This window comes from Larimichthys crocea, chromosome XIV (genome assembly GCF_000972845.2).
Source record: "Larimichthys crocea isolate SSNF chromosome XIV, L_crocea_2.0, whole genome shotgun sequence".
Lineage (NCBI taxonomy): Eukaryota > Metazoa > Chordata > Actinopteri > Sciaenidae > Larimichthys > Larimichthys crocea.
In genome coordinates, this window is record NC_040024.1 from 5,667,502 (window position 1) to 5,694,417 (window position 26,916).

Consider the following 26,916-nt stretch of genomic DNA (forward strand, 5'->3'; position numbering starts at 1 on the left):
GGAATAAAGTAGCATGCAGAGCTGTAAAAGCAGGGCTGCCTCTTTGTAACGTTCAACATGATACCGTTGAAAGTCTAACCTCAAAGTTGTGTCATTTTATAGCGACAGTAATTAGAACATCAAGCAAGAACATCAAGCAACGCGCTGCTGTCCAAACACTGCATTTGATACAGCGTTCAACCTCAGGGCGTTGATGGACAGAAAACACATCACCCTGCAATGCAACGCACGAGCCACCAGGAGGGACGTTTGTGTGAGTGAACCACACAGCAGGTAAGAGTTGTCTCAAGGGGGTGAGGGATGGGGGGGTAGCAAAAGAGAGGTGCATGATAAAAGCTATGGGAGTCCTAGTAAACAGGTGGCAAATGTAGCAGGGACCAGGAGAGAGAGAGAGACAGAAAGAGAGAGAGACTAAAAGAGAAGAACAGCATAATTCGATACGAGCCCGCAGAGGGGGCAGCAGGGAGGAAGGCAGCCAACACCGAGGGAGGAATAGAACAGATGCTACATGGTGGTGGTGGTGGTGGTGGAGGTCGGTGCATGGAGGAAGGAGGGAGGGGGGGCAGACGGTCAAGACAGTCCCTCAGTGCTGCTACCTGTCGCTTCTCTGGAAACGCCTGTGGTGAGCTTCCAAAATATATAATACGCCCTGCCCAAATATTTAACCTGTCGCACAGAGACAGGTCAAACACCTCAAGGTTTGGTAAAAAAAAGAACTCAGAGGAGACAATTCAACACGACCTTTATGTTATTTTATTTCAAAAACAGTTAATTTGACGTTGCAACGGACATTGAAATGTGTCAGATTAAAGACATTGGCATTAACTGACAAATAATACTGCTGTGTGATGTAATAATGAAACAAATATTTAAGTGCGTTTGAATTAAAAACGGTACAAATCAGATGAAAACGTTGTAAATGGTAAAAAAAAAGCTCAATGGCGTTAAATAAATACTGGCACTGGAGGTGCTAAAGGTCCCTTACGTGTGCACAAATGTGCATAAATACCATAAATTATGTCCATACGCAGCAGCTTCTAATCATATATATTAAATACGTTTGACTATTTCTTTCAACGCGTCCAATCTCCTCCGTCAAGCAGCGACAGCATTATCTAATAGCGTTCGTGTTGGGAGCTACAGAGCCGGATAAATTGCAACGGCTAATTAACACTTCATTAGCCAAGCTTGGAGACGTTAGTGTCCTCTCTCTCTCTATCACAATACAATTACTGCTTCATGCAACTCGTCGCCTAATGAGCTTCTCAGCTCATACTGCTACGTGTATCGTCTTTCCTGCAGAGCATATGGCTCAGGAACGTTCACTCTACTGGTCTGCAGGCTATACTTACATACTGTGTAATATCTAATAACGTGATACAGGTATTCACTAGTTATGGTGCATCCATGCAAAAGAGCAATTTTGGCTTATTATTATGTTATGGTTGCAGTTTTTCGTCGTTTCTTGACAGGTCACGCTTTGGCCTTGTGTTTCCCGGTGAGTCTGCGTGGCTTATGGCATTGCAAAGTGGCATGTTTGTAGTTCTCCTGCAGGTGGTGTGTACCCATTAAGACCCTCGTTCTCCCTCCTCAGATGGCGGTGGCGAACAGAAAGATCTGGATGAGCGGCATGACCTTCAGGGTTGAAAGGTCAGCGAGTACAGCCTGTAAGTGTGGATGTCAAACAAAACACAAATAAGATTTGTCGGTCTAAATTCAAACCCGCTCCCCCCCTCCTCCTCCTGACCACAGCAACCTTACCTTAGCCCCACCGAGCCCATGAGAAGGGCTCTAAAGAAAGCACAACCCATCCCACACCCCTCCTCCTCAAGAGACATGTCAAGACAAATATTTCAAGATTTAAAAAAAGAACCACGCAGAGCGCCGTGCATAATGATGATGCAGGATCCTTGGGAAGCGACAATCCTTGCTTAAGAGTACACCGCACCCCCACTTGCTCCTTTTGGGATGGGTGGGAGATTAAATTTAGGGACACTATCATATTTAGAGACGGGGGTTTAATATTTCAACGCTGGGCCCGAGGTTCTAAATATAAGATAAGGAGCAGTATGTTATGATAGCCTCTCTCTGCCGGGGCAGGTGGTAAATGAGCAAGCAAATAGTGCCGGCTAGCATCTCGGAGGAGCAGATCGGGCCTGTCGCCCCATGCGTCATATTGTAGTTTAATGCCCCTCACCCTCAGGGGAAGGGGAGGAGAAGGGGAGCGGGATGAGGCGAGTCATCATGTGTTTCACTCTTGGTTTCAGTCATGTGATAGTGGGATCACAGTGTACAGGGCAGGCATGCATACCGATGATATTACTGCTTACTGTATTAATGCAACGTGAGTGACAGTGCAGGAGCTCAGGGAGGATGCTGTGTGCTGCAGAAAGACGAGCGCCTGTTGTGCATGCAGCAAGTTTGTTCCAGGTGTTGGAATATGGCTGCTGAGGACTTAGGGAGTGTTGGTGGGCCGGTGCTCGGGGCGGGGGAACGAGGGTGAGGGGTCTCAAGTGTCCAGCCAGCCTTTTTTTTTTTTTTCAGACATGTGCATGCAGAAGACTGGGTTACTGGTACTGGCTGCTCATCAGCGGCTATTTACAGCCTTCCAAGAGTATGTGGTGGAGGAGGGAGGACAGCGACTGGAGGACTGGACTCAGAGTTTCAGACACATAGACACACACACAAGTCTAATGTGAGGCAGACGTACCTCAGCTGAGGCCAGTGACGTCACTTCCATCAGGTTCTCAGCGCGGAAGGCAAACACAGCTGCTGCTAGGACTGGAGGAGGAGGACGAGGAGGAGGAGGAGGTTTATGTGTGTTAGAGAAGTGACAGATGAGAGGCATGTCAGGGAAAACAAAGGGAGGAGGTTAAGAATTAACTGGAATGATAAAATACTAATTAAAAAAACTATTACCTGCGACGATCTCCAGAGAATCGTATCCGAGGATTCGGTCCCAGAGAAGAAGCAGCTGGTCAGTAGACAGATAGCCAGAAAAGGCCCGGACCATCCACTTAAAGGCGATACGCAACCTGGAGACAAAAAACAGTCAACACGTTAAAGATGGCTTTACAGTACAATCTGAGAACCAACCAGAGGAACACACACTTGTTTAATTCATGATCATCAGGGCAGTGTTAGTTTAGTTTCCTTGATTAGGAAATTGTGGTTCCAGTAATTCACCACAAGATGGCAGCAGCTCATTGCAGAAATAGAAAGTATCTGCACGTGCACAGTCTCTATGACTCTTACAGTCACTACTCACAACAAGTTATATTCGGGATCTTCGCCTAAAATGCACTCACAGGTGAAGTTCATTTGACCTTCTCTAAACTGTTCAATGTTTCAGTGTTTACTGCATAACACAGTGTTCTCTAACAAGGTGTCTGATCCATGAATCGACGTCCTGGTTCGATGACAGTTTGTATTTAAACGGTCCTCTTCATCGATCAACAGTACCTGGGTCAGTGCGAGGTTTCAAACGGGATGTATTCAGAGGGAAGTTACCACTGAGCGCTGAGTGTCACAAAGTGTCATCAGCAGGTTGCAATAAGTTGACTTGAGAAGAGCGTGAGGCGTCGTTATCAAGCTGTAATCGATGCTCAAGGATACACGACGAAGTTACTGAGACAACATTTTATGTTGTGGTATACCAATCGCTGCTGTTTCAATAAATTGTTTGAGATGAAGAAATTACCACAACATGCTTCTACTTAAACGCCCTACTGTCATGATGTAGCATGAACTTTTTATATTTACCATAAATTTCCCCCGAAAGTCGAAAATCCCTAACTTTTTGTGAGTAGTGTATATAAATATATAGTTTAGCTATATAGCAGCACATAAACACAGAACCTCCATACAAATATGTGAAACTGTGTAAAAGGCCAAGATGATAAAATAAATGTTTCTATGGGCCTGATAAGTTAGAAACGCTGATATAAAGACAGTCTTAGTGAACTTTCTTCACGGGGGTGACGCCTCTGAGATTCAGCGCTGCAGACAGGCTGCTTGAGGACATAACTTGAAGTTACATTTCTGTAGCAAAGAAACAAACTTTAGCAAAGGTGCTCCTTCAATTACAAGGAAAGAATACAGGACAGTTGTTTTGACTAGATAAACAGTCATTGTCTACGCATGAATGATCGTCGTTCAGCCACACCTAACCGACGTGCCACACATCGTGTACTCACGGCTGCGCTCCGATCTGTCGGAGGTGGTAGAAGAGCTGAGGCAGGTGAGTCTGAAGCAGCCGCTCAAACTGCAGGCACAAAGCCACGATACCCTGCGGGAGCACACACGCGTGGAAGTCGAGACATAAACACACAAACAGGCGACTTTGATCTTGGATACTTGGCAGCAGTACATGAGAAAACGTGGGAGCTTACGGAAGGAGACGACGAGATGGAGTGCAATCTGAAGAAGTAGCGGATGTACATTTCCCTGAATACACTGTACAGCTTTGATGGCTCGTTGTACAAAAAGCACAGAGGTGCCACTGTGGGACAAACACACACACACACACACTTCCTGTTAGGAAATGCAAATTTAGCGTGAGATCTGAACGTTAACAGGCGCTAACATACTCACCATACATTGAAAACCCATGGAAAGGGATTACACCTGTTGAAAGTAGATTTTTCAGTCAGTAAAATAAATATACGTGAACATTTATTAGAATATCAATGTAGATGAGAAACACATATTTTAGTTTTTGTTGTTTAAAATATAACGTGAAGTCGCAGGCTCACCATTGGGAGGATAAACAACAGCGCACTCCTCATCTCCTGCCTTCCCTGTTAGAGACACACACAGACAGACACGTCAATAACCACGACTAACAGCATGGCGTGAGTGAGTGTGTGTTCATGACACCATGGTTACGGTCTGTCTGTCAGTAAAGTGGCACTCCTCAGTGATGATGGGATGCATGTTGTGTTTGGGATGTCGTCTCACCCTGGATGTAGGATTTGGGAGGGGTGGCACTGTTGTATTTGAAGTGATCCAAGACGGCGGTGTCCCGTGAGAAACAAAGCAGCACCTGGTAACACACAGGTTTCACACGCACACACATTTATTTGCCTAAAATACTAAAAAGATCCAAGTAACTAATATTAGCTTCAGATCACAGCAGCTAATGTGCTCCTTTTTGGTTCAGGATGACCTTGAGCAACATTGTTTCCTCTTGAGTCAGAATCGTATTAAAGCAGCACACGTGGAGTCAGCGTTTAGGATGTACGGAAGCAGACAGTCGGAGGCCCTAAAGTGGCTGCATGTTTCACGAGATGACCGTGTAAGTGGGCGCTCTTTCCATCACTGTCTCATTTCTGTGTCTTTTTGAGAAGCGATTTCATTTCCTGGCCACTTGAGGTGAATTACATGTGCTGATGTTGGTGATCTGTCATTACAAAAGGATGAGGACTACAGCGGGTGTCTAGACTGCCTCCTCTGTGACCTTCAAGTGTACCGGCTGGGTACAAAGAAAACATCTCGTATATACATTATATGTTTAATGTCGTCTGTTTTGTAAGAGTACCATGTTTATTTCCAACATTACGATCATCATGAATGAGTGCATTGTAAACGGCCACAGTGTGACTCCGCTCCGAACGTTGCTAGGAAATCGCACACCTTGAACCAAGTGTTTTTAAAAACCAGCCTCCTATTGTGCAGCGTCTTCAGACCTTAACGACACCTACGTTAATTTGGTCTCTTCCACATAATGAGTGGATTCTTTCACTGCCGAGAGTTTACCATGAGCAAATGTTGACATTAATGCTTGAGCTTCGTTCTGACAACACGTGTGTAGTCATCAGCCAGCGACCAAGGAGCGTGACATAACAACTGCTTCTGAATGAACAGGTTGCCGAGTATACGTGGGTGTCAATCAGCTGGGCAGCAAACCAAAGCAGTGACCTACATATGCTTGTTTATATAACTATGGCTACATGACAGGACTGACACAAGAAGTGTCAACAATTCTTAAACAATAATAGATAGATAATAAAACTTCTTGTTCTGGTGTCACGTATTTCTGACCACTAATTGTTCAGCAACATTTAAATGTGATGACAGGTTCGTTTTAGTTTGTTTATACTGGCGGGGAGGATGTTTCTCCCTACATCTTTACCTACCTGTTGTTGCCGTGGATATTTGATGCTACAGAGGAGCAGATCCTACCTGATAGAGGAAATCTTCAAACACAAAGTAGTAGTCGTCATTACTGGCGGTGAGCTTCACGTCCTGGTGGTCAAGGCAATGAGGAACATGTAAACGTCACAGCTTTTAGGTTACATCACAAGTACTGTAACTATATGCAGAGTCTGTGTGAACTTATATTTCCACAAAACAACTTCGATATTAAAGTTACACAGGACAGAAAACCAAAGCTTTCAGTATCTGTTTCTGAATTACAGAAACATCTTGATAAACACGAGCAGTGACAGCACAGAGCAGTCCTCACCTTATAGATGAGGTTGTCCACCAACAGGTCATGTTGTATGACTCCAGCCGTTAGCTGTTCATAGTGCATCACATCCTGCAACAACAACAAGAAACCAGCGTTATTTGTGTCGTTATTTTATTACATTAAATTAGCTTCCAGGTCTCTAAAAGATCACTCTCTTCACGTATTCTGACGACGATGACAGGAGGATTAAACCGAGCTTTATGGATGGGTATAGTGTTTCCGACGACATGGTTAAACTCAAACGTATCTCCGGTTTGAGATGATTTATAATAAATGGAGTGAAGAGCAGGCAACAGGGTGGACGGAGCGATAACAATGTCCCCTGTGACAGCTGTGAATCCACCTGGCAATGATCAGCGCTGCGGATGTCGGCAGAACAGAAACAGAGATGGTCATTTTGACAGCTGAGGTAATATGGACAGCATCAGTGGAAAACACTTGAAATAAGCTCTGTAAAAATCTTGAAATTTAAAGGTCCTGACAGTCGACTATTGCTGCTTTTTTAAAGACTCTAATGTACCAAAATGTGTCTCTGTCCTGAGGCAACTCCGACTGTTTAATGTGTTTGCCCATGTGCCGTCCAGAGCCATGCTAACGCTCTCCAGGCTCCTCAGTGAGGTCCTTGTAACTCTCCCACAGAAATCAGTCTTCCCATCACACGCATTGTTTTATCAACTCAGCCTCAACAGGAGACTCTGGACTCCAGCGTTTACACAGTGCTTTGCCACACAGGTGGGCAGCTGCTCTGTTTGGGCAAACTGTGCTGAATCGCCCGCATTTGATTATCTTTACCCGACAAGCCGCAGTGAGCTAAGATAAACAGGCTCGGGGATAATACACAGATTATATAGAAGTTGTAGGTCAGTCCTGCCTCCTGTATGTTGCTTTTTACTGTACAGTAGATACAAAATGAACAGCGCAGTTCTCCACTGAAACACAGCGGACCATTAACTGTGACTGCAGCTGAAAACATGCAGTTTGGGAATCACTGCAGCTGTGTGTGCACGGCCGATTTATGACAAACACCGTCTGCATGTTTGTGCCTGTGTATGCATGTAGTACCTGTGGCTGGTTAGTAGAGTTAAGGATGAGGGCCCACAGGTCCGCCCGGAGCCCGGTCGGACAGCCCTGCCTGCTGTACTGCTGCGCTGCTGCACTGTCCTGCTCCACAACCACTACACCAAAGGGAGACAAAAAGTTAGACACAAAAGGAAATGGGTGTTGAGCTTAGCTTAGCATAATGACTGGAAGCAGAGGGGAACGGCTAGCCTGGCTCGGTTCGAAACATCCACCAGACTATTTCTTGGCCAGCAGCAGTTATCTTGTGTAGTCTTTGTTGCCTAGCGGCCTCACCACAACGAAAAGACTCCCGAGTCATGCCAAGAAATACTCTGGCACAGACTTCCTCTTGTGAAAATCAACACTTTCGCAAACAAACAAGACATAACATGTTAACTAGTGAGCTTTACGGGTGTGGTGGGAAGATTCTGTTAGCTTTGGACAGACCCCTGTTTCCAGACTTCATGCTGAGTTAGGCTAAACATCTCCTGGCTGTAACTTCACGTAACCTCAACCTCTTGGCAAGAAAGCAAAGCATAATTCATAAAATGCTGGACATGCTTTTCCTCCATGTCAATGGTTCTCAACCTGTGAGTAAAGACCCCCAAGAGTGCCGCAAAAAATTATTTCCGGGGGGTCTTACACGTGAAAAGTTGAAATCGTATCTAATGAAACACATTGGTCTGGTATGATCAGTGGCTAATGTTAGGACAATGTTGTATAGCTCCATCTATATGTGCTGCTGTCACGTGTGTTTTAACATCCATAATTCTCACTGTGTAGTTTCACTTTAAAGGCAAACCTGGAGGCCATAAAGAAAAGAAACAAAGATGCATAACACCAACAAAAATCAATGAAAGCCTCCTGATTTGCTGGAAGTGGTGACATAATGTGTACAAACAGCAGAGTCATTCAAAATGGTATACAGCCAACTGAATCAGCTGGGAAAACGAACACCTGCACGTCTTGAGTGACTGCGCGACAACGAGAAGGCCGCTCAGTACTCAAACTGTGAAGAGGCTCGTCTTTTTCCGAGAAAGTTTGGAAAGTATGACCTCCATTAGGACTGAAATAGAACGTCTTCGAGTGGAGACTACAAATATGTCTATTAAAAATCTCAAAGAGTGGGCAAGTCGCAGCGTAACATCCACGTGTTTGGGTTTCATGGCCTCACTCGAACGTACACACGGGTTCACAGTTTCATTCTATCCCTCAGAAATTGTATAAACAGTGAAAATCATAACACAGGCATTCCCATAATGGTGATTATTACATAACTTTCCTAAAAACACTCATGCTGGAAACAATCTCTCCCACGTGTCTTTTCTACCCTAAATCTCAGTTGTGACAGTAGCCAAAAACACCCAGCTCTTGACTTAAGGTGCTGGCCAGTCATAACATAAACGAACACACTCCTCAGCTCTTAAATTTCCTATTTGAGCGCACTTAACACTTGGCCTGGAAAACAACTCGCAGCTCAGCAGGCCAGCACACAGCCAACCGAGGGTAAAACAGCGGACCAGGACCTTGTGACTGTGTATATAAAATACAGTTTGTGTTTTTAAGCTTCTTGTCAATTGATGCATGATTGGTGTCCGTGATAACTCGGGTGTTTACACAGGTTTCATAGCACAGCCATGGGATGAGTGCTAAAGTGTCTCTCAGGCCAATTAAGGCACCTGACAGGGCGAAGAGGAGCACTCACTTAATGGCAGGATCTGATGTTGTCGTGTTTCTGTGGCAGTCACCTGGAATGCTTTTAAATCAACACGTGCCTTTGTCAAAGGTTAATTCGTAGAATTTCTTGCCTTTTATATGTGACTAATAACATGAGTTGTGTTGTTCAGAGGTAGTGTTGGCACACAGTAAATTGCCTTATTCGACTATGGTAGTAAATCATAGAAACAGTCCATGGCATCTGCATGTGTGGTTCCCATGGAGGAGGAGCTGTAATGGTATAGGGGTGTTTCTCTGGTGATTTATTCAAACTTGAAGGCACACTTAAGCAGCATGGCTACCAATGCATTCTGTAGTTTATATGACGCCTAGCAGTATGTCTATCTGGTACTGTTTAATCGGTTCAAATCTTAGCTCAACAATAGAGATTTTTCTTTGTAAAGTTCATTAAAAAGCTATAAAATTATTTGTGGGTCTTCCCCAAGATTCAATTTCAGGCCCTGTACTTGTAACTTTTACATACTACCACTTATAACTAATACATTTTCATAGATATGCTGATGACACACAGCTTTACACTGCCTCTCCTCCTGATGACTCAGTCGGTGAATTAATGTCCTTTTTAACTGTATTTTAGACATAAAGTAATTTTCTACAGTTCACCCAGGACAAATTTGGCAATTTGGTTCCAAGCTCTGGCTTTAAACCTGTCTACAAGTAAGAAAAACACTTTGATTCAGATCTTAGTTTGAACTCATATTAGGAACATAACTAAGAATTCATTTCTACCTTATTATCTGTGCGACTGTTTCTCTCTCAAACCAACACAGACACACTAATGGATGCCTTTATTGCCTGCAGGATTGCAGGTACCTGTAATGCTCTCGTACTTTCTGGTCTCTTTAAGAAGACTCCAGCTCGATTACAGTTGCTACAAAACTCAGCTGCACATCTGTTGAAGAGAGCACACATTACATCAATTTACAGCTTTCTGGTTAAGAATTTTGAGATCCTTTTATTGGTTTCTAAAGCTCTTAATTGTCTTTGTCCCAGATATGCTTTTAACCTATGAACCCTTGAGTCTTCCGGTAGAGGCCTTTTAATTATCCGTAAAGTCAGAACTAAAACCAACTGTGAGGCGTCTTTTTATTACACTGGTAACAGTTACAGCAGTTACAGCCTCTCTGAATGGCAGCAGGGAATGTTGTTATTTCTAAAAGCAAACTCAAGACCTATCTTTGGCTCTGGCTTTTACTTGAACTATATTTATTCATTTATCTATTTATACATTTGAATCTATCTCATTAATATTTATTTAGCGTATCTATTTAGACTTTTTAATCTCTTATTATTTTGCTTTGTCTATTTACAATATAATATTTATGTTTAATCTGTTTTAGGACATGGTTCCGATCTCGAGTTTTAATGTTTTTTTGTACTCGGTGGAATCATCATTTGCTTTTCAGCAGGATGATGACAGAAACACACATGACCTAAACCAAGTGAGATGGTTTGGACTGCAGAAGGGTAAGGTATATTCTCTATATGCCACAACATTTATAGATTGATATAAAATTGATAGAAAACCATTAACAGAGAGAGAAATCCAGAATATAAACAATTTAAAATCAAGAACCAAACACCAACCTTTTTTCCCGATCTGAACGTACTCGTTTTCAAACAAGTCTGCGCAGTGATAAGAGGGAGAGAATAAAACAGATGCGTCAGTGTTCGTCTGGTCGTGGCTCGGTTTTTTTTAAACCAGTGGTATCTCTTTGATTTACAAACACAGAGATGGTGGATACGATTCGAGCTGAAGCCTAAACACCAGACTGTAACAATGTCAATAACTGGACTGAACAGAGATTTTGTTTGAGAAAACCCAGATGGCCATGTGGCACAGGAGAGGAACACAGGCTGATATGAGGCCAGAGTGATATACACACCATTTAACCTCAGTGTTCACTGGGTAAACACATTTATTACAAAGTATTTCTAATTTATTACTGCTAGAATAAAAAATGTGTTTAGGTATAAGGACATTAAAAAGCTTATGTTTATTTATTGCTGAACATATTTAATAGGATAAAAAGAGGAGATGAAAACTCCTCTCATGTCTGCTCATTTGCAAACCACAATGTGCTGTTTGTATGTATTGTATGGATGTATAATATGTTAATTAATGAGCTTCAGAGGTGCTAGTAGGTTGGTTTTATTACTTTTGGACGGCTTCCAGTCTTTATGCTAAGATAAGCAAACACTGGCTCCGGCTGAGAGTGGTATGGATTTCCTGATCTAACTCTCGGAGACAAAACAAATAAGCCTGTTTCCCAAAATGTCAAAGCGCTCCTTGTATTTGCACTTCTTGTGAGTACCTGGATGGATGTGTGCATTGTCATCAATCCCCAATTGTCCTGTGGTTAGGTTCAGCTCTGAGTAGGCCTGTCTCTGAAAGTTTAACGCACACACATTCAAAATCACTGTGCGTTTTCAAACAAACACAGATGAGCTATCACAATGAACCAGACATCCACATTTCTCCCTACCAGCTGTGGGATGTCCCTGACATTGAGGGGAACCTGGATGAGACCCCAGTGGCTCCTCACACTGACGTCCTCGCTGCTATCATGATTTGGGTTTCGTAAGCCGATTAACACCTGCATTAATGAAGGATAACAGGATTAAATTTAAATAAACTAAACTGAATACTCCGATGAAAAATCTGCATACCTCCAGGAAGTCTTTGGGTGCGTAGACAGGCCTAAAGCGACTTAAATCTGTGGAGACACAAAGATATTAATGTATCTCCATAATACATCAGTATTAGTAGCACACTTTGTACATGGTGCTTCCAGCTGCTGCACGTATACAGTGTTTACAATTTTACAACAGTTTTACGGCTGTAAAACCTAGACTACACAAATGAATCCAACTATACCGTCCATTTAATCAAGTTGAACTTGAATATACTTCGACTGTGACACTTGCACAGCCGGAGCTGGCCACTTTAAGCAGGACTTCCATCCACTGTCTTCATAACGTGGCAGTAAATTCAAGTGCCACGTCAACCCCAGAACGAGGGCACATTAAGGTTTTTACGGGAGGGGTGCTGCTCGTTATCGCAGCTCCGGCCAAGGAGTCTGGACAGCTTCTATATTCCCAGTCCAAAGTGTTTATAGCCGGAGGACGGCACATCCTAAATGTTAGTGTACGAAACTGAGATAGCATTGTTAGGACACGGGGGTTGTCGTGTTCTTTGTAAATGTACTGGCCTCAAGTGCAAATGGTTAAGAGTCACCGACTGAGGTTTTTATAGAGGTGACTTTAGCTCAGTGCTCATAGTTAGAAAAGATCAATTCACTGCATGTATTCCTCTTAAAATTACACACTATATAACAATTAAAATCCTCCACAGGGGAAGCTCGGTGGCTGATACTTAGCGCTGTGGTTTTAAGCTGCAGGTGACCACTGTTAGTCGTTATATAACTCAAACTTCCCGGTTAGAAAGCAAACATGAAAGCGGTAGATCGAGTTTAGAGATGTGTTAATATGCCAGCGTCTGACCGATGACACCGGCGCACGGGCACATCAACACTAATCTTTCATAAAAGGCAGACTGCTCGGGGGCCAAACCCCTGGGTAATGTCTTGAGACCTGGTTCATCCGTGCCCATCTCGTTCCATTTGTTGGTGAGCTCCTTCTGCTCCACCGCGGGTCTCTGTGGAGCGTGGGCGGAAAGAGATGGTTTCAACAAGGCGGACAGATTAAACAGCTTGAAGACGTCACATCGGAAATGGAAATCTGGTCATGGATTAGCAATTTGTACACACAGAGACAAATAATAAAACAGATACTAAAACAGCATAGCCTGCTTAATATCAGTCTGCAGCTGCAGAATCATTACTAATGTATAGGGCTTAACTGGGCTTAACTGGCTATTGTCAAACTCAGCCATGACAACAAAAAACAGAACAATATTCTAAATATGACCAAAAAAATGCACTGTAATGAAGAAGATGTTGTTTTAATTATGCTGTGATATATAATATTTTAGTTACCATGCGAGCCAGAGGCACTTCGAGCTCTGTGCTCATGCTGTTCAGGCTTTTGAGGACGCGCTTCTCCCAGCTGGCCTGTATAAGAGAGCACACAGACACAGAATCATACCCTAGTGATAAAAATAAAAAAAAACAACGTCTCTGGATTCAACAGCCAAAGAAAGAGTCAGAGAGGTAGAAGGAGTGAGGAGTGACGGAGATGAGAGCAGACAGACTGACCTGTGCCTTGCGCATGTAGGCCAGCGGCTCTTTGAGATGCTCTGGAGGAGCCGCGGGATGGCTCAGGGGCAACTGGCTGGAAGAAGCCAACACAAGGAAGGAGGTGAGGAGTGTCACAGAACAACAGAAGATGTGTCCATCAAGTGCAGTAAATATATTTTTTTTTAAAAGCTGCTGTGACAGCTCTGAGGGGACTCCACGAAATAACAAACAAACACAATTTGTTAGTGCTTGAGAGAGGCAAGCTGTCAAACAAACGGCTAATAAAACGTTTCCTCCACCGGCAATCGTCTCATGTCATGCTCAGGGCATATTGAATGACTCAAGGTCTCAGTGCATTAAACAACGTTAAACCTAATCTAAACACCTATGAGAGCACATATGGCCAAGAAGGCATTAGTCAACGTTATATGTCATCCTTTAAAAGCAGAGCGTTAAGTGTCCTGTGTTTCGGGCGGAGCCTCCAGAGAGCAATGAGGGTATCTGTTAGAGTGTCAGTGCAGCCGAGGAACAGTTTTCAAATCTTTTTTATTGAGGCTCAAAGAGTTTACGAGGTGCACTGGTCGAAGAGAACTAAAGGGGAACACAAGTCTGGACTATTCTGGAGTAAACATATGAAGCTAATAATGCTGACAACAAAAACAAGACATAATGTCAGCAAGGGGTCGGAAGTGCTGCAGGGCAAGAACAAGTTGAACCTGTGTTTGAAACACACACTGTCCCTGACAACAATGTGAACACATGCTTGCGATGGTTATGTCGTTCTTGGAGCTTCTTTGAATGTACAGTATGTAAAAGTCATACAAGACGTGAGAACGTTTGACAGCTAAAGATCAGTTAAAGTAATGATAATAACACGTAAATGTGAACTATAACAACATCCAGAGTTCAAACTGTATTTTAAGACTGTTGGATGTAGTTATGCATATTTAACTTCACAAACATCTATCACCTGCAGGGCTTGAGATCTCGCGATATGAGTCGATATAAATGTATGTGTGTGTTTGTTTTTCAGTCTACTGCTACTAAAGAAAAATAAAAAGAACAAGAGATGAAGAGCACTCAGTGCTGCTAATAGGTGACAGCATGAGTCACATCTGGGAGCAGTTAAATGTCAAACTGATTCATTTTTGTGCCATTCTTTTTTTATTAGCGCACAACTTTATGATTCAGGCTAAAAACATTTAGATTAGAAATATTCTGAGGAACATGAAAGGTGTCTGAGACATTTTGACATTTTAACCCGCCGGCTGTAGAACAGTCAAAATGAGTTAGGACTCACAGGAAGGAGTGTTTAGTTTTTGGTCATAGATCAAGAGTTTGAAAAGAATCAAATCTCAAATGGCTTCGGTTCTCTGTCCCTTAGACAAACATGTTAACTCAAAGCTTCAGTCCTGCTTTCATCACCTCAGAAACATTTCAAGAATCATTTCTGTCTGCTAAAAATCTAGAAATTGTTCATAACCAGTCTGCTCATCCAAAACTCTGCTGCCAGGATTTTGACTCGGACAAAGAAAATCGATCACATCGCAATGATTCAAAGTTATTTAGCTGATCTTTTAGTGCCCTATGTCCTCTGAAGTGTCATTCCTGGTTATTCCACAGTTCAGATATGTACATAAAGGTGACGGAGCCTTTCCAGTCAGGGCTCCAAGACTGTGAAAAACGCATCTTTAGTTAATCTAGTTATGTTCTATGTCACATTTTATTCTACTACCTCTATAGATTTCATGTTTTAGTTCATGGTTATTGTAGTTTACACCTTTTCCAAGCTTGATAACTGATGTGAGATTAAGGTTTCCCTCCTTTTGTCACCTGAAATGTATTTACAGATCTAACTGCAGATTTTGAAAGACTACAAAAATGCAATATTAAGAATTTCATCACTAATGAGTACGGCTCAATTGCAAACCATCCATTTTTCTGTAACCACTTATCCTCATAAGGGTCACGGTGGGACTGGAGTCCAGCTGACGTAGGACGAGAGGCGTGGTACAACCTGGACAAGTTGCCATCTCACCCTCGGACACATAGAGACAAACAACCATTCACACTCAATCATACAGACAATCTAGAGTCACCTGTTAAGTGCATGTTTTTGGAGTGTGGGAGGAAGCCACAGACACGGGGAGAACATAAAATGGACTGTACTTATACAGCACCTTTCTAGTCGTCCGACCTTTTATCATTCTGCATTGGCTGCCATTAAAGATGCTCATCAGTTTTTGGGGAGCTAACCATTCACACATTTGGGACTGATTTGGGATTCAGTATCTTCCCCTTGGAGCTGGAGCTGGGGATCAAACCGCCGATCATCTGATTAGAGGACGACCTACATGTTTCATGTTTATTTATACATTATATATGTTTTAATAACAGCCATTTTGACTTGCAACAGTAGGGTCGGGGTGTCGGTTAGCTCAGTCGGTAGAGCAGCCGCCCCATGTACAAAGGCTCAGTCCTTGCCGCAGGGTTTGAATCCGACCTGCGGCCCTTGGCTGCACGTCACTTCCCATCTCTCTCTCCCCACATTCCTGTCACTTCTTCAGCTGTCTCTGTCAAATAAAAGCTTGAAAAAGCCGAAAAAATATATTTTTCAGAGAGTACCTGACAAATCTTAGACAAAACTACTGTACACTACATCTTAAGCAACAAAAAGCAGACTAAGTTAGAGACTAGATGGTGAGCACAATGGAGCACTGAGCATCTGAATAACCAGAGATTTTTTTTTTTTTTTCAGGAGCGGGTTAGAGCAAACTACAGACAAAGAAAGTGAATATTGGTCTACTACAGCAAATGGATGCTAATGTTGCATGTCGCTTGTACAAAATATCAACAATTATAGCATTAAAAGATGAGTTAAAAACACACAGTGTTTGCATGTAGCGTTTCCCAGAAGATACATATGGCCTTGGAACATTGCATTACACAGCGTATTAATACATATTACTACATATATATTAATATTTATATATAATTGAATTTCTGTGTGGTGATAACACGTTTTTATTATTGTTTTACAGGCTGGGAAAGAAAGCTGCAGAATGCAGTGTACAGAGAGCTACATGTGTGAGTTACTCACCTGTTTACACACACACACACACACACACACACACCTGTTTGACTTGATGTACCAATGAGGCTAATTAAGGTTCCGTTCCCTTCAGCTCTGATTCAGGCTCACTGGAAAGTCAATGAAATGGTACAGAGCCTTAATAGTATCATTGTAAACACCTGTGTTGGATGTCAACACAGGTGTTTCCAATAATACTAATTAAGGGCTATATCATATATATATCTATATATATATATATATATATATTCAAAGCTTTTATTTGACAGAGACAGCGTGAAGAAGTGACAGGAATGTGGGGAGAGAGAGATGGGAGTGACGTGCAGCCAAGGGCCGCAGGTCGGATTCAAACCCTGCGGCAAGGACTTAGCCTTGTACATGGGGCGGCTGCTCTACCGACTGAGCTAACCGACACCCCGGACCCTACTGTTGCAAGTTCAAAATGGCCTCCTTATTAAAACATATATAATGTATTAAATAAACATTGAAACCATGTAGGTGTCCTCTATCAGATGATCGGCGGTTCGTCCCCAGCTCCAAGGGGAAGTGGTTACAGAAAAAATGGATGGTTTGCAATTGGCCGTACCATTAGTGATGAAATTCTTAATATTGCATTTTTGTAGTCTTAGATCTGTAAATACATTTCAGTGACAAAAGGAGGGAAACCTCAATCTCCCATCACGTTATCAAGCTTGGAAAAGGTGTAAACTACAATAACCATGAACTAAAACTGAAATCTATAGAGGTAGTAGAATAAAATGTGACATAGAATATAACTGATTAACTAAAGATGCGTTTTTCACAGTCTTCCCTTTATTGTACAATATCTGAACTGTGGAATAAACAGGAAGACACTTCAACAGGATTCGGGAACTGAGGGACCTAGGGCCCTAAAAGATCAGCTAAATAACTTTGAATCATTGCGATGTGATCGATTTTCTTTGTCCGAGTCAAAATCCTGGCAGCAGAGTTTTGGATGAGCAGACTGGTTATGAACATTTCTGTTTTTAGCAGACAGAAATGATTCTTGAAATGTTTCTGAGGTGATGAAAGCAGGACTGAAGCTTTGAGTTAACATGTTTGTCTAAGGAAGACAGAGAACCGAAGCCATTTGAATTTGATTCTTTTCAAACTCTTGATCTATAACCAAAAACTAAACACTCCTTCCTGTGAGTCCTAACTCATTTTGACTGTTCTACAGCCGGCGGGTTAAAATGTCAAAATGTCTCGACACCTTTTGTTCCTCAGAATATTTCTAATCTAAATGTTTTTAGCCTGAATCATAAAGTTGTGCGCTAATAAAAAAAGAATGGCGCAAAAAATGAATCAGTTTGACATTTAACTGCTCCCAGATGTGACTCCTGCTGTCACCTATTAGCAGCACTGAGTGCTCTTCATCTCTTGTTCTTTTTATTTTTCTTTAGTAGCAGTAGACTGAAAACAAAACACACACATACATTTATATCGACTAAGATCTCAAGCCCTGGGGGATAGATGATGTTTGTGAAGTTAAATATGCATAACTACCTCCAACAGTCTTAAAAAATAGTTTGAACTCTGATGTTGTGTATAGTTCACATTTACGTGTTATTATCATTACTTTAACTGATCTTTAGCTGTCAAACGTTCTCACGTCTTGTATGACTTTACATACTGTCTCAAAGAAGCTCCAAGAACGACATAACCATCGCAAGCATGTGTTCACATTGTTGTCAGGGACAGTGTGTGTTTCAAACACAGGTTCAACTGTTCTTGCCCTGCAGCACTTCCGACCCCTTGCTGACATTATGTCTTGTTGTTGTTTGTTGTCAGCATTATTAGCTTCATAGTTTCTCCAGAATAGTCCAGACTTGTGTTCCCCTTTAGTTCTCTTCGACCAGTGCACCTCGTAAACTCTTTAAACCTCAATAAAAAAGATTTGAAAACTGTTCCTCGGCTGCACTGACACTCTAACAGATACCCTCATTGCTCTCTGGAGGCCCGCCCGAAACACAGGACACTTAACGCTCTGCTTTTTAAGGATGACATATAACGTGCTAATGCCTTCTTGGCCATATGTGCTCTCATAGGTGTTTAGATTAGGTTTAACGGTGTTTATGCACTGAGACCTTGAGTCATTCAATATGCCCTGAGCATGACATGAGAGGATTGCCGGTGGAGGAAACGTTTTATTAGCCGTTTGTTTGACAGCTTGCCTCTCTCAAGCACTAACAAATTGTGTTTGTTTGTTTTTTCGTGGAGTCCCCTCAGAGCTGTCACAGCAGCTTTTAAAAATATATATATATTTACTGCACTTGATGGACACATCTTCTGTTGTTCTGTGACACTCCTCACCTCCTTCCTTGTGTTGGCTTCTTCCAGCCAGTTGCCCCTGAGCCATCCGCGGCTCCTCCAGAGCATCTCAAAGAGCCGCTGGCCTACATGCGCAAGGCACAGGTCAGTCTGTCGCTCTCCTCTCCGTCACTCCTCACTCCTTCTACCTCTCTGACTCTTTCTTTGGCTGTTGAATCCAGAGACGTTGTTTTTTTTTTTTTTTATCACCTAGGGTATGATTCTGTGTCTGTGTGCTCTTCTTATACAGGCCAGCTGGGAGACGCGTCCTCAAAAGCCTGACAGCATGAGCACAGAGCTCGAAGTGCCTCTGGCTCGCATGGTAACTAAAATATTATATATCACAGCTAACATAGCATAATTAAAACAACATCTTCTTCATTACAGTGCATTTTTTTGGTCATATTTAAAATATTGTTCTGTTTTTTGTTGTCATGGCTAAGTTTGACAATAGCCAGTTAAGCCCAGTTAAGCCCTATTCATTAGAATGATTCTGCAGCTGCAGACTGATATTAAGCAGGCTATGCTGTTTTAGTATCTGTTTTATTATTTGTCTCTGTGTGTACAAATTGCTAATCCATGACCAGATTTCCATTTCCGATGTGACGTCTTCAAGCTGTTTAATCTGTCCGCCTTGTTGAAACCATCTCTTTCCGCCCACGCTCCACAGAGACCGCGGTGGAGCAGAAGGAGCTCACCACAATGGAACGAGATGGGCACGGATGAACCAGGTCTCAAGACATTACCCGGGGTTTGGCCCCCGAGCAGTCTGCCTTTTATGAAAGATTAGTGTGATGTGCCCGTGCGCCGGTTCATCGGTCAGACGCTGGCATATTAACATCTCTAAACTCGATCTACCGCTTTCATGTTTGCTTTTTAACCGGGAAGTTTGGTTATTACGACTAACAGTGGTCACCTGCAGCTTAAAACCACCCGCTAAGTATCACCACCGAGCTTCCCCTGTGGATGATTTTAATTGTTTATAGTGTGTAATTTTAAGAGGAATACATGCAGTGAATTGATCTTTTTCTAACTATGAGCACTGAGCTAAAGTCACCTCTATAAAAAACCTCAGTGGTGTCTTAACGAACCAACCATTTGCACTTGAGGCCAGTACATTTACAAAGAACACGACAACCCCCGTGTCCTAACAATGCTATCTCAGTTTCGTACACTAACATTTAGGATGTGCCTCCTCCGGCTATAAACACTTTGGACTGGGAATATAGAAGCTGTCCAGACTCCTTGGCCGGAGCTGCGATAACGAGCAGCACCCCTCCCGTAAAAACCTTAATGTGCCCTCGTTCTGGGGTTGACCTGGCACTTGAATTTACTGCCCCGTTATGAAGACAGTGGATGGAAGTCCTGCTTAGTGGCCAGCTCCGGCTGTGCAAGTGTCACAGTCGAGTATATTCAAGTTCAACTTGATTTAAATGGAGGTATTTGGATTCATTTGGTAGTCTAGTTTTACAGCCGTAAAACTGTTGTAAAATTGTAAACACTGTTACGTGCAGCAGCTGGAAGCACCATGTTCCAAAGTGTGTACTAATACTTTGTGTCTCCACAATTTTAAGTCCTTTAGGCCTGTCTACGCACCCAAAGACTTTCTGGAGGTATGCCGTTTTTCATCAGGGTATTCAGTATAGTTTATTTAAATTTATCCCTTATCCTTCATTATGCGGTGTTAATCGGCTTACGAAACCCAAATCTGATAGCAGCGAGGACGTCAGTGTGAGGAGCCACTGGGGTCTCATCCAGGTTCCCCTCAATGTCAGGGACATCCCACAGCTGGTAGGGAGAAATGTGGATGTCTTGTTCATTGTGATAGCTCTCTGTGTTGTTTGAAAACGCACAGTGATTTTGAAGTGATGTGTGTGCGTTAAACTTTCAGAGCAGGCCTACTCAGAGCTGAACCTAACCACAGGACAATTGGGGATTGATGACAATGCACACATCCATCCAGGTACTCACAAGAAGTGCCAATACAAGGAACGCTTTGACATTTGGGAAACGGGCTTATTTTTTTGTCTCCGAGAGTTAGATCAGGAAATCCCTACCACTCTCAGCCGGAGCCAGTGTTTGCTTATCTTAGCATAAAGACTGGAAGCAGTCCAAAAGTAATAAACCAACCTACCGCACCTCTGAAGCTCATTAATTAACATATTATACATCCATACAATACAACAAACAGCACATTGTGGTTTGCAATGAGCAGACATGAGAGGAGTTTTCATCTCCTCTTTTTATCCTATTAAATATGTTCGGCAATAAATAAACATAAGCAGCTTTTTAATGTCCTTATACCTAACACATTTTTTATTTATGCAGTAATAAATTAGAAATACTTGTAATAAATGTGTTTTACCCAGTGAACACTGAGGTTAAATGGTGTGTATATCACTCTGGCCTCATATCAGCCTGTGTTCCTCTCCTGTGCCACCATGGCCATCTGGGTTTTCTCAAACAAAATCTCTGTTCAGTCCAGTTATTGACATTTTACAGTCTGGTGTTTAGGCTTCAGCTCGAATCGTATCCACCATCTCTGTGTTTGTAAATCAAAGAGATACCACTGGTTTAAAAAAAAACGAGCCACGACCAGACGAACACTGACGATCTGTTTTATTCTCTCCCTCTTATCCACTGCCAGACTTGTTTGAAACGAGTACGTTCAGATCGGGAAAAAAGGTTGTGTTTGGTTCTTGATTTTAAATTGTTATATCTGGATTTCTCTCTCTGTTAATGGTTTTCTATCAATTTTTATCAATCTATAAATGTTGTGGCATATAGAGATATACCTACCCTTCTGTAGGCCAAACCATCTCACTTGGTTTAGGTCAGTGTGTTTCTGTCACTCATCCTGCTGAAAAGCAATGATGATTCCACCGAGTACAAAAAAACAACGAGATCGGAACTATGTCATAAAACAGATTAAACATAAATATTATATTGTAAATAGACAAAGCAAATAATAAGAGATTAAAAAGTCTAAATAGATACGCTAAATAAATATAATGAATAGATTCATGTATAAAAGATAAATGAATAAATATAGTTCAAGTAAAAGCCAAGCCAAAGATAGGTCTTGGTTTGCTTTTAGAAATAACCAACATTCCCTGCTGCCATTCAGAGAGGCTGTAACTGCTGTAACTGTTACCAGTGTAATAAAAGGACGCCTCACAGTTGGTTTTAGTTCTGACTTTACGATAATTAAAAGGCCTCTACCGGAAGACTCGAGGTTCATAGGTTAAAAGCAAATCTGAAACAAAGACAATCAAGGCTTTAGAAACCAATAAAAGGATCTTAAAATTCTTAACCAGAGAGCTGTAAATTGATGTAATGTGTGCTCTCTTCCAACAGATGTCAGCGAGTTTTGTAGCAACTGTATCGAGCTGGAGTCTTCTTAAAGGACCAGAAAGTACGAGAGATTACAGGTACTGAATCCTGCAGGCAATAAAGGCATCCATTAGTGTTCTGTGTTGGTTTGAGAGAGAAACAGTGCACAGATAATAAGGTAGAAATAATTCTTATTATGGTCCTAATATGAGTTCAAATAAGATCTGAAAGTGTTTTTCTTCTTGTAGACAGGTTTAAAGCCAGAGCTTGGAACCAATTGCCAAATTTGTCCTGGGTGAACTGTAGAAAATTACTTTACTCTAAAATACCGTTAAATCACCGACTGAGTCATCAGGAGACGAGGCAGTGTAAAGCTGTGTGTCATCAGCATATCTATGAAAATTTATTCTGTGCCTTCTGATGATGTTTCCAAGTGGAAGTATGTAAAAGTTACAAGTACAGGGCCTGAAATTGAATCTTGGGGAAGACCCACAAATAATTTTATAGCTTTTTAATGAACTTTACAAAGAAAAATCTCTATTGTTGAGCTAAGATTTGAACCGATTAAACAGTACCAGATAGACATACTGCTAGGCGTCATTAAACTACAGAATGCATTGGTAGCCATGCTGCTTAGTTTGCCTTCAAGTTTGATAATCACCAGAGAACCATTGGGAACCACACATGCAGTGCCATGGACTGTTTCTATGATTTACTACCGTAGTCGATAAGGCCAATTTACTGTGTGCCAACACTACCTCTGAACAACACAACTCATTTATTAGTCACATATAAAAGGCAAGAATCTACGATTAACCTTGACAAAGGCACGTGTTGATTTAAAAGCATTCCAGGTGCTCCACAGAAACACGACAACATCAGATCCTGCCTTAGTGAGTGCTCCTCTTCGCCCTGTCAGGTGCCTTAATCGGCTGAGAGACACTTTAGCACTCATCCCATGGCTGTGCTATGAAACCTGTGTAAAACACCCGAGTTATCATGGACACCAATCATGCATCAATCGACAAGAAGCTTAAAAACACAAACTGTATTTATATACAGTCACCAGGTCCTGTCCGCTGTTTTACCCTCGGTTGGCTGTGTGCTGGCCTGCTGAGCTCGAGTTGTTTTCCAGGCCAAGTGTTAAGTGCGCTCAAATAGGAAATTTAAGAGCTGAGGAGTGTGTTCGTTTATGTTATGACTGGCCAGCACCTTAAGTCAGAGCTGGGTGTTTTTGGCTACTGTCACAACTGAGATTTAGGGTAGAAAGGACATGTGGGAGAGATTGTTTCCGCATGAGTGTTTTTAGGAAAGTTTGTGTAATAATCACCATTATGGGAATGCCTGTGTTATGATTTTTTTCACTGTTTATACAATTTCTGAGGGATAAATGAAACTGTGAACCCGTGTGTCGTTCGAGTAAGGCCTTGAAACCCAAACACGTGGTGTTACGCTGCGACTTGCCCACTCTTTGAGATTTTTAATGACATATTTGTAGTCTCCACTCGAAGACGTTCTATTTCAGTCCTAATGGAGGTCATACTTTCCAAATTTCTCGGAAAAAAACGAGTCAAGTTTGGTACTGAACGGCCTTCTCGTTGTCGCGCAGTCACTCAAGACGTGCAGTGTTCGTTTCCCAGCTGATTCAGTTGGCTGTATACCATTTTGAATGACTCTGCTGTTTGTACACATTATGTCACCACTTCCAGCAAATCAGGAGGCTTTCATTTGATTTGTTTTCTTTTCTTTATGGCCTCCCGTTTGCCTTTAAAGTGAAACTACACAGTGAAGATATGGGTGTTAAAACACACGTGACAGCAGCACGTATAGATGGAGCTTACAACATTGTCCTAACATTAGCCACTGGTCATACCAGCCAATGTGTTTATTAGTACGATTTCAACTTTAGTGTAAGACCCCCCGGAAATATTTTTTGTTGCACTCTTGGGGGTCTTGACTCACAGGTTGAGAACCATTGACATGGAGGAAAGCATGTCCAGCATTTTATGAATTATGCTTTGCTTTCTTGCCAAGAGGTTGAGGTTACGTGAAGTTACAGCCAGGAGATGTTTAGCCTAGCTCAGCATGAAGTCTGGAACAGGGGTCTGTCCAAAGCTGAACCACCACGCCCGTAAAGCTCACTAGTTAACATGTTATGTCTTGTTTGTTTGTGAAAGTTGATTTTCACAAGAGGAGTCTGTGCCAGAGATTTCTTGGCATGACTCAGGAGTCTTTTCGTTGTGGTGAGGCCGCTAGGCAACAAAGACTACACAAGATAACTGCTGCTGGCCAAGAATAGTCTGGTGGATGTTTCGAACCGACGCAGGCTAGCGTCCCTCTGCTTCCAGTCATTATGTTAAGCTAAGCTCAACACCCATTTCCTTTTGTGTCTAACTTTTTGTCTCCCTTTGGTGTATGTGTTGTGGAGCAGGACAGTGCAGCAGCGGCAGCGTACAGCAGCAGGGCTGTCCGACCGGCTCCGGGCGGACCTGTGGGCCCTCATCCTTAACTCTACTAACCAGCCACAGGTACTACATGCATACACAGGCACAAACATGCAGACGGTGTTTGTCATAAATCGGCCGTGCACACACAGCTGCAGTGATTCCCAACTGCATGTTTTCAGCTGCAGTCACAGTTAATGGTCCGCTGTGTTTCAGTGGAGAACTGCGCTGTTCATTTTGTATCTACTGTACCGTAAAAGCAACATACCAGGAGGCAGGACTGACCTACAACTTCTATATAATCTGTGTATTATCCCCGCCTGTTTATCTTAGCTCACTGCGGCTTGTCGGGTAAGATAATCAATGCGGGCGATTCAGCACAGTTTGCCCAAACAGAGCAGCTGCCCACCTGTGTGGCAAAGCACTGTGTAAACGCTGGAGTCCAGAGTCTCCTGTTGAGGCCGAGTTGATAAAACAATGCGTGTGATGGGAAGACTGATTTCTGTGGGAGGGTTACAAGGACCTCACTGAGGAGCCTGGAGAGCGTTAGCATGGCTCTGGACGGCACTGGGCAAAACACTTAAACAGTCGGGTTGCCTCCGACGAGAGACACATTTTGGTACATTAGAGTCTTTAAAAAAGCAGCAATAGTCGACTGTCAGACCTTTAAATTTCAAGATTTTTACAGAGCTTATTTCAAGTGTTTTCCACTGATGCTGTCCATATTAGCACCATGGTTTCAGTGTTCTACCTCAGCTGTCAAAATGACCATCTCTGTTTCTGTTCTGCCGACATCCGCAGCGCTGATCATTGCCAGGTGGATTCACAGCTGTCACAGGGGACATTGTTATCGCTCCGTCCACCCTGTTGCCTGCTCTTCACTCCATTTATTATAATCATCTCAAACCGGAGATACGTTTGAGTTTAACCATGTCGTCGGAAACACTATACCCATCCATAAAGCTCGGTTTAATCCTCCTGTCATCGCCGTCAGAATACGTGAAGAGAGTGATCTTTTAGAGACCTGGAAGCTTTTGCCAACAATTTAATTTAATGTAATAAAATAACGACACAAATAACGCTGGTTCTTGTTGTTGTTTCGGATGTGATGCACTATGAACAGCTAACGGCTGGAGTCATACAACATGACCTGCTGGTGACAACCTATCTCTAAGGTGAGGACTGCTCTGTGCTGTCACTGCTCTGTTTATCAAGATTTTTCTGTAATTCAGGAAAGATACTGAAAGCTTTGGTTTTCTGTCCTGTGTACTTTAATATCAAAGTTGTTTTGTGGAAATATAAGTTCACACAGACTCTGCATATAGTTACAATACTTGTATGTACCTAAAAGCTGTGACGTTTACATGTTCCTCATTGCCTTGACCCCAGGACGTGAAGCTCACCGCCAGTAATGACGACTACTACTTTGTGTTTGAAGATTTCCTCTCAGGTAGGATCTGCTCCTCTGTAGCATCAAATATCCACGGCAAAACAGGTAGGTAAAGATGTAGGAGAGAAACATCCTCCCCGCCAGAATAAACAAACTAAACAACCTGTCATCACATTTAAAATGTGTGAACAATTAGTGGTGAGAATACGTGACACCAGAACAAGAAGTTTTATTATCTATCTTATTGTTTAAGAATTGTTGACACTTCTGTGTCAGTCCTGTCATGTAGCCATAGTTATATAAACAAGCATATGTAGGTCACATGCTTTGGTTTGCTGCCCAGCTGATGACACCCACGTATACTCGGCAACCTGTTCATTCAGAAGCAGTTGTTATGTCACGCTCCTTGGTCGCTGGCTGATGACTACACACGTGTTGTTAGAACGAAGCTCCAGCATTAATGTCAACATTTGCTCATGGTAAACTCTCTCGGCAGTGAAAGATCACTCATTATGTGGAAGAGACCGATTTAACGTGAGTGTCGTTAAGGTCTGAAGACGCTGCACAATAGGAGGCTGTTTCTTAAAAACACTTGGTCAAGGTGTGCGATTTCCTAGCAACGTTCGGAGCGGAGTCACCCTGTGGCCGTTTACGATGCGCTCATTCATGATGATCGTAATGTTGGAAATAAACATGGTACTCTACAAACAGACGACATTAAACAGTAATGTATATACGACATGTTTTTCTTTGTACCCAGCCGGTACACTAAGGTCACAGAGGAGGCCAGTCTAGCACCCGCTGTAGTCCTCATCCTTTTGTAATGACAGATCACCAACATCAGCACATGTATTCCAACC

The 26,916-nt window shown here is 42.5% G+C and overlaps 1 protein-coding gene and 1 long non-coding RNA gene across 2 annotated transcripts in view; one reads left to right on the forward strand and one right to left on the reverse strand.

Moving 5' to 3' along the window:
• Positions 1-730: 730 nt before the first annotated feature.
• The window catches only part of tbc1d19 (TBC1 domain family, member 19), a 26,631-nt gene continuing 445 nt past the window's right edge, over positions 731-26,916 (reverse strand). Inside the window, exons 2-18 of the mRNA XM_027288091.1 lie at positions 13,267-13,341; positions 12,863-12,926; positions 11,939-11,985; positions 11,755-11,865; positions 11,584-11,656; positions 10,856-10,894; positions 7,535-7,647; positions 6,467-6,541; positions 6,184-6,246; positions 4,960-5,044; positions 4,755-4,799; positions 4,594-4,626; positions 4,392-4,501; positions 4,197-4,288; positions 2,920-3,035; positions 2,711-2,781; positions 731-1,665 (exon numbers count right to left, since the gene is read on the reverse strand). Of these exons, the coding sequence (XP_027143892.1) occupies positions 1,591-1,665; positions 2,711-2,781; positions 2,920-3,035; positions 4,197-4,288; positions 4,392-4,501; positions 4,594-4,626; positions 4,755-4,799; positions 4,960-5,044; positions 6,184-6,246; positions 6,467-6,541; positions 7,535-7,647; positions 10,856-10,894; positions 11,584-11,656; positions 11,755-11,865; positions 11,939-11,985; positions 12,863-12,926; positions 13,267-13,341 (1,287 nt within the window). The 3' untranslated portion in view covers positions 731-1,590. The remainder of the gene's footprint in view (positions 1,666-2,710; positions 2,782-2,919; positions 3,036-4,196; positions 4,289-4,391; positions 4,502-4,593; positions 4,627-4,754; positions 4,800-4,959; positions 5,045-6,183; positions 6,247-6,466; positions 6,542-7,534; positions 7,648-10,855; positions 10,895-11,583; positions 11,657-11,754; positions 11,866-11,938; positions 11,986-12,862; positions 12,927-13,266; positions 13,342-26,916) is intronic.
• On the forward strand, positions 16,506-19,540 carry LOC113747644 (uncharacterized). The gene is made up of 3 exons (XR_003463759.1): positions 16,506-16,554; positions 18,920-18,994; positions 19,140-19,540. It is a non-coding gene; the product is annotated as an uncharacterized LOC113747644 (long non-coding RNA).